The following is an 11459-nucleotide window of genomic DNA, read 5'->3' as shown; positions in this document are numbered from 1 at the left end:
TCTATATGTGTCGAGTCCAGAGGGTGGTCCGATGGCACAACAGACCTATCCGGTTTGCAAAGCTCCAAAGATCCAAAAAACAAGCTTTCTGAGTGCCGAGTCTGGTGTACACTAGACTAGTCCGGTGCGCTCATAGTAGCCAGACCATATCTAACTTGGGCACAACTTTCTTGACTTCATTTGGCTGGTTTCTTGAGCACTTTTATGACTTAGGTAAATGTATTTTGAGGCTTTTCAAATACACTAAGTCATATATTTTGGCTGAATTGATCTTATGATTTTATATGCTCTATTCCACTTGTTCCAACATGTTATAATATGTTGCTATGGTCTTTTAAAACTCATCCAAATACTCAAGTGCCCCAAAACCCATTTCCTACTCAATATGTTATTTTTATCTAAGTATATGTATCTTTGAATCTGGTCTTCTAAATTCAATCTATTGATCATATAACTAAACCTTAGCAAACTAGCTAGTCCAATAGGTTGTGATGTTCATCGAACACCAATATCAATATAGAAATAGCTTAGAGCCCATTTTCCTTTCATATAGGACAGTTGCTACTCTATTCCAAGACTTGGATCTTTGTCGAGTTGATACTTTACAATATTTTTATAGCCATAGAAACGAAAATGATATATTATAATAAAAAATTAATAGCAAATCATATTTTTTTACTAGTTGATATAAAATTATCTTAAAATTTAACCAGAGAAACTAAGAAAAAAAGTTAGTAGCGGGCGTTGTTATTAGTCAAAAAGCTTGACCGAGTCCTTGGAATCCTCGCAGACTCTGAGATGGCGTGCCAGGTCCTCCTTGTCCACGGGCTTGCCACGGCACTCCACGCCCAGGGGCGGCGTGAGGTTGCACGGCTCCATGGACACGGCCCGCCGGCACGGCGGCTCCGGAATTTTGTGGTCATAAGCGGTGAGCATGATCGTCGGCCGGACGCCGGCGAGGTTGCTGCTCACGTACCCGAACGTGGACCTCCCCGACGTGAGAAGCTCCTCGGAGAAGCTGAGCAGGTAGATCTCCGCGAGCGCTCTCTGGTTGTGCGCCATGTTGTCCGTCGCCTGGCGCTCCTCGTGCGACGGTTGGAACACGGCCACCCTCTCGCCGCCCTTCGCCCCGTGGTCGTAGTACCTCGACCTCAGCCTCTCGTAGTAGTCCGCGTACAGAGACGCCACCAAGATGGCCGTGGAGTTGGAGCCATCGGCATTGTCGCCGTTCCTCGTCGCGGCCACCACCTCGTCCTCATCACCGTCTTCGGTCTCCGGCAGTATGTGCTCCTGCTGGGAGCACGCGAGGATCTGGCTGTACATGTCGTCGGCGGAGATGGAGCCATAGCTGAACATCCTGACCTGCACACCGATCCTCCGCTTTGCGGTAGCCAGGTACGAGCGGTAGTACCTGGTGGTCAGACTCCACACGGGGTTGGTCGGGTGGAAAAGGTACCGGGACAGGAGGTGGCCCACGCTCTCCTTGGCCGGGAACAGCCGCCGGAGCTCGTCCTGGAACTCGGCCACCGCGTACAACGACGGGGAGAAGTAGAGGTCACTGTACAGCAGCAGCCAGTTGACCTTGCCGAGAACGAGCTGGTGCTCGCCGCAGAAGAAGAGGGGGTCCTTGAGCTGCCACCCCAAGCTCACGTACACGTACGGCGGCACGCCCGCCGTCGCGTTCGCGTCCGGGCCGACCTCCTTGGCGTCGAGAAGACTCGTGTACGACCGCTCGATGCTCTGCCCCCGCGGGAGCAGGTCGGCGACGGGGAAGTCCTCCAGCGGGAGCCGCCACGTCGTGTCCGGGAACGGCTCGCAGAAGAGGTCGGCCGAGTCCGCGGGCAAGGCGGCTAGGAAGACGCGGTCCGTGAGCAGCGCGTAGAGGAAGCCGCTCACCATGGACAGCATGCGGTTGCCGAGGCCGTCGAAGGGGAGCCACACGACGTAGGTGCACTCCATGCCGTCGGCGCTGCGGCCGGACCGGAGCTGCTCGACGGACTTGGCGTAGAGCGGCGTGCCGGGGGCGCACCGCCTGTGCCGGGCCTCGTAGGCCCGCAGCTTGTCCTGGAGGTGCGGCGACGCCGCGTACGGGAAGTACTTGTAGTACCGCCACGACTCGTACCGGCTCCGGCACGTCCGCCTGTTCATGCCCGCCGGGAGAAGGCCGCCGAGGAGCTCGTCACGGCCATGAGGAGCGTGCGTCGTCGTCGTAAGCCCTGAAGCGATCGAGGTGACTCGATCAATGCTTGGTTCTGCGGATGTGCTAGCGCCTAGCGTGCATGATTAACGCGATACGGGGATGAGATGGACGTGCTCACATGCATGCGATCGAACAACGACCGTGGTACGTACCTGCCGTTCCATTGTTCATGGCGGTCAGCTTGGCGAGGAGATCGATCTGCAGCCATGCCGCTGACGACGCGCTCTCTCGGCCGAGGACGAAGCACGCCAGGAGCAGCAGCGTCATCAGGCTGCCGACGAGCAAAGCCCGACGGCACGTCTTCTTGTTCTTCCTCCCTGGCTGCGCCCACGGCTCTACCGCCAGCGCCACCGCCTCCGGATCGTCCACCAGCTTTGGCAACATGCTGTCTGCAGCGCCGCTCATCACCGCCATCTCCGTCGACAAGCTCTCTACCGTGCGCGCATGGCCGCCGCCGACGACTCGAGCTGCATTTAACGGAGACTCTATGCGGCTGCGTGTACCGGATGATTATATTAGTACAAGCAGCCTTAGGGTGTGTTTGGTTTGACTTTTGGCTTTGGCTTTTGCCCCCCTAAAAGCCAAAAGCCAACCAAAGGGCTGGATCCAGGAAGTAGCTTTTTCTAAAAGCCGACTTTCTCGTAGTGCAAATCTGAAAGCACCCCTGGACCTGCTTTTAGTGGCTTTTCGGATGGAACTATGAAAACATATATCGAAGAATTTTTAATGACTTTTAGTGGTTTCCACCAAAGGGTTTTTAGCTTTTTAACAGCTTACAGTCTACAGCAGCTTTTTCCACAGCTCACAGCCCACATCAACTTTTTTCACAGCCACAGCCCAACCAAACAGACCCTTAGTCCCGTCTCGGAATAGAAGTCCGGGACTACGATTTGGGTCAGTTTATAGCACATGCGTATTTATATTAATCTAGATTGGTGTTACCAAACAGTTATATATACTTGTTCGGTTATTCTAATTTGATATAGATTGAAATGAATTGAGATAAATTTTGAATAGCTATAAATTTAAATCGAATCAATATCATCGATTCCATCTATATAGATTAGTTTGGTTGGTCATTCTTGTATTACCAATCAAACAGAACTAAAAGTCTTCCAAGATTGAAATATTTGAATCGGATATCAGTACTCAGCCGACTCTAGTTGCGTCTAATATAAGGAACCGAAAATCTATTCTACTGGAGGGTGGACTTTCGATCCGGTGCTAGTGGTTTGCAAGTAGTAGTATGCGACCGTGCGGGTTGAATTTTGTGGTACTTTATTACCTGTGTGCCAAACCAAACTAGATAGATCGGCCTAGAATTCGAGGGTCATGTAACATTTGTATACGACAACGGTGTACCAAATCGAATTTTTTTATTGTTAGGTTAGCTCGTATGAAATTACAAATAATAGTTATTCTGATAATATAATCTATTTAGATAAATAATTAGGGCCCATATGTCATTTTACATTTGTTTTGAGAAGTACCTACCTACGATTATATTTTCTTATATATATTAAATATAAATCAAACGTTAATACGAAATTATCCATCTAAATTGAACCATTTCCTAACTAAACCAAATAGGCAGTCTAGCTATAGTCTAGCTATGTTCGACTCATTGAGGAAATCAAGAGAGAAGTACCAAAACATTCTAGAAGTTCTCCGGATGTAAATTCAGTCCTAGCACTATACCTCGATCACTATTTTCTTTACACGCACGTGGACGAACGAGGATTCCTAAATTCTGTTGTTTGATTGTCTAATAAATTCAAAGCTCATTTCGTTAATATTAGACTATAAGGTCATCTTCAGCAGCTTATCCATCACTATATTTATATTCAAACTCCACTCTACGAACAATACTGCAATACAATATTTTAGGTGACTATATGTGTGAACTGCTGGACACAGTCTAACTAAAAGTTGTCTCTCACAATTCAGAGCCTAGACCCTTTATATTAGTTAGATTTGCAATTCCAGTTACACCCAAACAATAGATTTGTATTGTAACCAATTTCCAATACTAGGAAGATTTGATATTAGATCTAATTCAATTTTAACATGTTCAATATCTACATCCAAACAGACCACTATATAAAGGCAATAATTCCGTTTATTTATTTCCATGGATAGTGGTTGAACAGGATTCATTTCAAAGAATATAGGATACTTGAAGTTTCATCTATATATAGTCTATCTCGGTGAGTCCAAAAGCCCATTTCTCGAGCAGTGGAGACCGTCTTCAGTAGAGTTCTCTAAAACAGGGACATAAAACTGTATATAACACTGTTTATAGAGAGAAGTTTGAAATAAGTGAGAGATAAGAGATAAGATAGAGGATATACTGGAGATAGCATAAACTCCTGTCTCCTAAAATTGATTTAGGAAGATGGACACCTTAAGATGTTAGTCTTTATAAATAGTTTGTAGCAGAAAATAATCCATAGTTTTTGTACAAACTTGAATAAATACAAAGTTTATATAGAAAATGTAGCCTTTGGTGCATACAGCTTTGAAGTTGAAATATTCTTTTAGTTGACATTGTTTAGGGTGCTAAAATATTATTGTAAATTATTGGTTTTTGAAGTTTAAAACTATCAAACAATCTCAGATACTGACATATGGTCGTCTATATAAAAGTTATAGTACTGCAGCTCTGTAGATAAAAAGTTCTTCATTTGAAGCCAGTGCCAGTTAAAGAGTACCAGATATGTGTGTTCGAAATTTATAGAGAATAAACTTATCCTTATAAACACATATACAAGACTAAGGTAGTGAAATACAAGCATGCATTGAAGGATATGAAGTGCGCACATGCATATCAAAGCTCAACTCATCTGCTTCAGTTGACTGGCTATGGTCGATCGATCTGCCAGCTGAGCTCTTCCGCTGGCAAGATTTGCACCAAGGGATCGGTCGTCGCCGGATCGTCGTCGTACTGTCATCCAATTAGGGCCGCCAGCATGTGTACTAGCTAAGGCGCAACCCAAGAACAAGAACAGGACCACCACAATCATCTATCAGGAATGGATCGAGTCCACTTCATATAATAGTGCATGGCCTCTGATGAGCAATGCAGTCTCGACTCTTGTAGCCATATGATATGCGCGCACGAGACAGAGAAGGGAAGGGAACCAGAGCTCATCAAGCTCAGGAGTGAAGGAGGATCAGGATACTTGCCTACGACGTTACTTGCAGCTTTGTTTTCCAAAAAAATTCACTACACATAATCCATCAAGGTTACGACGCAGCTGCTAAGCATGCAGAAACAGAAGCACCAATTAACATGAGCAAAATGACAAGCAAATTAAAACAGTAACGTACTGTATCAGGCAGCTGCATATCATGTTTTTTTAATCCTGGACAACTTCATGTGGGAGTTAGTGTGTGGCCTCATCTAATTAAATAAAGCAAGCGGTTCGGTCGCCTGAAGATGCATTCCTACACCATATATGATTGGATGTGGGTGGAAAATTTAAGTAAAGATTTTTGACTTAGAGCTAAATTAGAAACTCTATTTTCTTAAAGGATTTCTATTTTCCAAGAAAAAATAAACTAATTTTTCTTAAAAAATATAAAACTCTTAAAAAATGAGATTTCTAAACTAGTTCTAGGTATTGATTTAAACCCACACAATTCCTTTTAATTTACATGGATTGAGATGAAAACTAAGCCCTAAAGCACCGGACAGCCAGGTCGTCGTCCGATCCTCTGTTAGACAGTTACACAAAGCAAGTCAACTGGATAATTTATCAATATAATTAAGTGAAAGTAAATTGGAAAGAGCTGTATGAATAACGAATGGATTTTCCGGTCTCCAATATTGGATTACTTGCTTTGGCCCATTTCTCTACACTTCTTTAAATTCAACCCGCGGTACGTGGCCTCCTCCCCTTCCATTCTAGGCTTCGCGTCTCGCTCCACCTCGGGCTCTTCCTCCGGCTCGCTGTCCCACTCCGTCTCCTCCTGCTCCGTCTCATCCCGCTCCCGCTCCTTCTCGTCGTCGTCGTCGTCCCAGTCCAGAGTCGCTCCCCTCCTCCGGCTAAGCGCAGGTGAGGCCCGACCCTGTACGCTGTAGATCCATTGATTCTAGGCTACGATTTACTTATCCGAGTGTCACTTTGTCAAACCCTAATGCCTTTTGTAACTTCATCTTATAAGCCTTGATGTGTCTGCAACTGGAGTATTTGTACGAGACTGCTTGATCCAGATAATTTTATTACACTTCAGGCGTGGCTTGTGTGTTCAGACTACTACTGTTGAATACAGTTACGGTTGGTCCTTGTGGCCCTCAACAGTTTGGATGCTGTCATTTAGCATTGAACAGAGCCAGAGTCTGGTAACAGTTTTTAATCATGTTCTTGATAGGATGGATACATCCGTTAAATGTGTGACCCTGCATTCAGAATTCAGATCGACACATTTGATTGGTTCCAATTCCCTGCTGCTGGCTTATTATTTAACTTTCCTTTTTGCAGTTTCTATAATAGCAGAGGCATGCGCTAACCAGCATTTGCTAACCCAATCAATTTGTTGGCATCATTTTATTGATTGAATCCATCCCGTCTCATGATTTTGCTTCGCCCTGTTAACATATTTGTTGGGGACTTGTTCTCAAATGCTATGAATTAAGAATAAGGCAACACAAAATGTTAAAGGTTAATACCCTTCGTCTTTTAAAATATTATTTCTCTTAGAATATAATGATCTTTAGACGAATGTCGTGAAGAACATACCTTCATCATCGCAGTATATGTTAATAAAAGAAGAAGCATATGAAATATAAGAAACAACATGAACTATCACATAACATTATCAACTCATCTTCATTATATTATCATGAGAAAATAAAAATAATATTGACTTACATTTAGTACCTTCGGCTTGATAGACAGTAAAGGTACGAGCGTGATGCAAAAACAAATGCCAAGTCAGCGTGAACATTACGTGAGTACTGTTCATCTATTTATAGCACGAGACACAGCCCATGTAAAATTACATCCAGACCCTTTACATTTGTTAATAACTCTATAGCAATTCATCGGGGTCTAGATAGCCCTTTCTCCTTTAAGTCGGTTTCCTTTTTCCTGTCAACATGCCGAAGCTCCCTTGCGTACAGCTTCGGCTCTGTTCCATCCTCCGTTTTTCTTGTGCTTCTTCGCATTGTGATTTTGACTCATGTACGAAGGGTCCAAGTCCGAAGGTACCTATTCATGTATTATACTCCAGAAACATCGTTAAATCACATTTTTGAGGACCTTCGGAGGCCGAAGGCCCCCAACAGTAGCCCCTCGCAATATTAATTTGTTAGAATGATAAATTCAAATTGCGATATGGACGAAGGCCTTAAGCCGAAGGTCCGAAAAAAAACTTTCTCTTTGCTAGAATAGCAACAGTCAGTGACAGGCGGGGCCCTCCCACTTGCAACGCACTGGGCGTATAAATAAGAGCGCACTGCGAGCACACTTGGCACGCTTTCTTGCCATCTGCTCTTGCTTTCTCAATATTTTAGCTCTTGGATACCAACGCTTGCCTGGCTTTTTAGACTTTTTAGCTTCGGCTTAAAAAGCACGTTTTCGACATTTTCGAAGATGTCTCAAGATAACAAAGCTGTCGTCGGAGCAAAGCTGAGCCTTTCTGAAGAGAAGAATCTTGGGTTTATTGAATCGATAGCAAAGACGAACACATAGAAGATCACTAGGGAGATTTTAGAAGGTTTATCTGAAGATACTGGTGAAAGTGACAGCTATGATATAGAAAGTGGAGGTGAAGACTCCGAAGATCGACCGTGGCGACCTAGTCATGCAGTCTTCGGAAAATCGAGTATTAAACAGAATCATCTCGATAACATGAGAGGAAGATACTTTCGAGACATGTCTACTGTGAGGGCCGATGACGGAGAGAGGACTGTGCCTACTCCCGAAGAGAATGAAGTCGTGATCTTTCGAAGCTTTTTTAAAGCTGGGCTTCGTTTCCCCTTAAGCAAATTTGTGGTTGAGGTTTTAAAGATATATCAGGTTTACCTTCATCAAATTACCCCTGAAGCGATTATAAGAATGGGAATCTTCATCTGGGCCGTGAGAAGCCAAGGCTTGGAGCCAATGCAAAAAGTTTCTGCAGTATGCACGAACTGCTTTATGAGACGAAACCATGGGGCAAAGAGCAATATCATAACAACTTTGGCTGCTATAGCTTCGTCGCTCGCTCTGGCTTGAGCTGCCTCGTGCCAACCTTCCGGAAAAGATGGCCTGAGGACTGGATGAAGGAATGGTTTTACGTGAAAAATGACTTAAAGGCTTGAGAGGACATTAAAGATATTATCATGCGCCCTATCTGGCAGCGCTTCGGCCTTCGGAAGCCGAAGGTGGAAATTGATGAAGCAGCCGAAAAATACCAAAAGGCCTTCGACACAGTATGTTGTTTCATCGGGACGAGTGATTTGGTCCAGGAGCACATAGCCTTCAGAGTGTGGTCGCTTGTAGAGCAATGGGAAATGCCAAAGAAAACTATCAGTAAATCTGACGAAGGCGGACTGGTTAGATTGAAATACACCTTCAGATACGAGGGTTAGTTTATTGAACCAGATGATGATTGGCTAAAATGCATCGAAGCTACAAGCGACGAACTTCTTGGACCATATTCAAAGGCAGAGGATAACGCGCTGTCTACGACCTTCGGAAACCGGAAGAAGAAAAGGTTGAATAGAGTTTTCGATGCTATTGGGTTTATGTACCCTGATTATGGCTACCCGCTGAAAGGGCAAAATAGAAAAAGCGTCACTTCTGGAAAAGGAGATGCTTCAGTTGCTCTAAGTGAGGCCGCGCCAAAGAGGAAGAGGGTGAAGGTCCTTACTCACCGACCGCGCTTCATCGAGCCGGCCTCAGTTCCCGAATTTGGTGGTGAGACCTCTATGGCTATTGAAGCCAAAGGACCTGCTCTTACACAAAAGAATGAAGAGTCGACTGCAACACCGAAGGCTGATAAAATTGAAGGACCGAGAGCTAAAGGGACAAAAACATCAGAAATTTTAAGTCCTTCGGCTGAAGTTGAAGTGCCAAAAACCCAAAAAGGTCTAGCAGTGACCCCAAAAGAAAAAGGATGGTTAATGTTCTGGATGTATTGGAGACAATAAAGTCTTCGAGCACCATACCAAAGAAAATTGTCGAAGCTCCCGAAGCGCAAACCGAGACAACATCCTCTGATGCCGAAGCTACAAAGCACCAAGCTGAAACTGAAGTTGGGCCTTCAGAGCCCGCCAAGGTGAAATCCTTGAGAACCATAGAAAAATAAACAGAAGCATCAGAACAAATTTTGACTGAAGAAACTAGCACTGCCACCCCCAAAGCATTTTCCGAAGCTCTCAATTATACTTTACGACATGCTTCGGGGAAACAGTTGACTGAAAAAGAAAAACAAGAGGCTCAGTTCTATGCCCAAAAATTGAAATATCCGAAGGGGGCATTGATTTTCAATGGCAGCGGAGAAGAAGACTTCTTATACTGTCTCCCAGACAACAAGGAGATCTTTGTCTGCTGAGAGATGGGAAGAAGCTTCGGATTCCCAACGCTAGAAGACGGGCTCTCAGTGCTATCAAAAGATGAATTGGCCGACAGCTTAGCGTACAACAGCTTAAAGGTGAGAGGACAAGATCTTTGTGTTTAAAAACAAGATGTTTTTCGTTTGCTTATACTTAATACCACACTTCTTTTACAGGGCCTTATTCTTAGCAACGCCCTCAGGGCGCAAAAAAGCGCCGAAGACGAGGGATATACCATGGCCTTGAATAACCTTCGTTCCGAAGTAATTGAGCTAAGGAACGAAGGTCTTGAAAAAGACAAAATATTAAACTCACTGATAAACAAGGTAAAATAAGACGAGGCTACTTCGAAAGCCCAATTTGAGACCCAGAAGCGCGAAATTGAAGATCTTCGGAAACAGCTGGCAGAAGAAAAATTAAAATGTGTCGTTGCCGAAGCTGACCGAGATGCCAGTGAATACTGGAAAAATCACTGGGAGAAAACAGTTGTGGAGCTTCGTTCTTCAAAAGAGAGATGCTATAAAAAATCTATGGCATGTGTAGAAAAGATAAAAACTAGCTTCGCCAAAATTGGCGCATACTCAAATGAGGACAACTTCGTAGTAGGCGATCCCGAAGGTCCAATCGAATGGATCAAGGGCGAAGCCGAAGCCTTTGAGGAAGTTTTGAGTGGCCGTGGAGATGTCTGTGCCTTCTCAGGTGCCAGGGGAATTGCGACTATCTTAGAGAAGGCAGGATGCGAGCACGTGAAGATTCTGGCTCAAGCCGAAGCTGCGTTTTCTATTGAAGATACGAAAGACCCTTCGGCTGAGGCAAGCCTAATTGGTGGAAAGTTTTTTACCGATATCTAGGAAAATGGTGGCCAAGAGATGGCCCACGAAATTATAAAGAAGAGTGAAAAAGATACCCACGATGCTAGAGAAGCAGCAAAGGCAGTTGAAAAAGCTGCAGAACTTGAAAGGCATATAGGTATTGTCTAACTGCTTTTGACTTTATGTTTTATTCTTGTGACTTCGAGTTTATTCATGTTTTGTATTGCAGCCGACTTATCTCCTCCCCCGGAGCCCTTTGAGTCACAAACGAACCCCAAAGCAAAAAGTGAAGATGAAATCATTAAGATGGCCGAAGCTATTATGGACAAAGTTGTAATCAACTACTAAACGAAGCTGCGGAAGTAGTTCTAAAAGAAGACTAGCTATTGTTGTAAAAACATTCGGAGTACTGATGTAACATTTGCTGAACAAAGTGTGCAATATTCTATAGTTTTGTAAGTAATATATATAAGCTGTATGTAATTCAGTTCTTTACGACGCATGAAACTTTACATACATACCGTTTTTTAGCCTTTGGCAAAAAAACACCTTCCCTTCTTTTCATGCTTCGTAAAGAATATCCATATTCGTGAAAATATTATGCTTCACAAGCAATAGATTTCCTCCAATGCTAAAGTTGACGAAACTGCACTTCTTCAGACTTTATTTTGTGCTTTGGCACAATTTCTTCGAAAACAATTTTCGAAGGTTAATATTGTATTCCCTTCTTGTGCCATTGATGCAATATGATGTATGATGTCATGTTTATGCGAATGATGTGATGATGCTATGATATGCAATGATGATATTTGTGCCGAAGGTACACACACATTCCCACAGTAGAATACAGTCTCCTTACCGTTTATTTTTCGGCTTCACCGTTTATTTGTCGGTGTATCAGCGT

General features: G+C 44.1%; 1 protein-coding gene across 2 annotated transcripts; it reads right to left on the bottom strand.

Moving 5' to 3' along the window:
* Positions 1 to 511: 511 nt before the first annotated feature.
* Positions 512 to 2702, bottom strand: LOC103631913 (probable fucosyltransferase 8). 2 transcript variants are annotated; one of them, XM_008653761.2, is made up of 2 exons: positions 2353 to 2702; positions 512 to 2270 (listed from the first exon to the last, which is right to left on the bottom strand). In XM_008653761.2, exons 1-2 carry the CDS (start codon positions 2612 to 2614, stop codon positions 751 to 753), a joined length of 1782 nt encoding a protein of 593 aa, XP_008651983.1. In that variant the 5' UTR covers positions 2615 to 2702; the 3' UTR covers positions 512 to 750. The 2 variants fall into 2 exon arrangements, with proteins under 2 accessions (XP_008651983.1, XP_008651984.1); XM_008653762.2 differs by having other exon boundaries at positions 512 to 2216.
* Positions 2703 to 11459: the final 8757 nt, after the last annotated feature.

This window comes from Zea mays, chromosome 7, assembly GCF_902167145.1.
Source record: "Zea mays cultivar B73 chromosome 7, Zm-B73-REFERENCE-NAM-5.0, whole genome shotgun sequence".
In the NCBI taxonomy this organism is placed as follows: Eukaryota; Viridiplantae; Streptophyta; class Magnoliopsida; order Poales; family Poaceae; genus Zea; species Zea mays.
The sequence above is the reverse complement of the archived record's forward strand: the minus strand, read 5'-3'. Positions and strand labels throughout refer to the sequence as shown.

Coding starts and splice junctions, on each gene's coding strand:
- LOC103631913 (XM_008653761.2), bottom strand. CDS start 2,614: ATGGCGGTGATGAGCGGCGCTGCAGACAGCATGTTGCCAAAGCTGGTG. Junction 2,271..2,352: donor CATGAACAATGGAACGGCAG/GTACGTACCACG, acceptor CATGCACGCTAG/GCGCTAGCACATCCGCAGAA.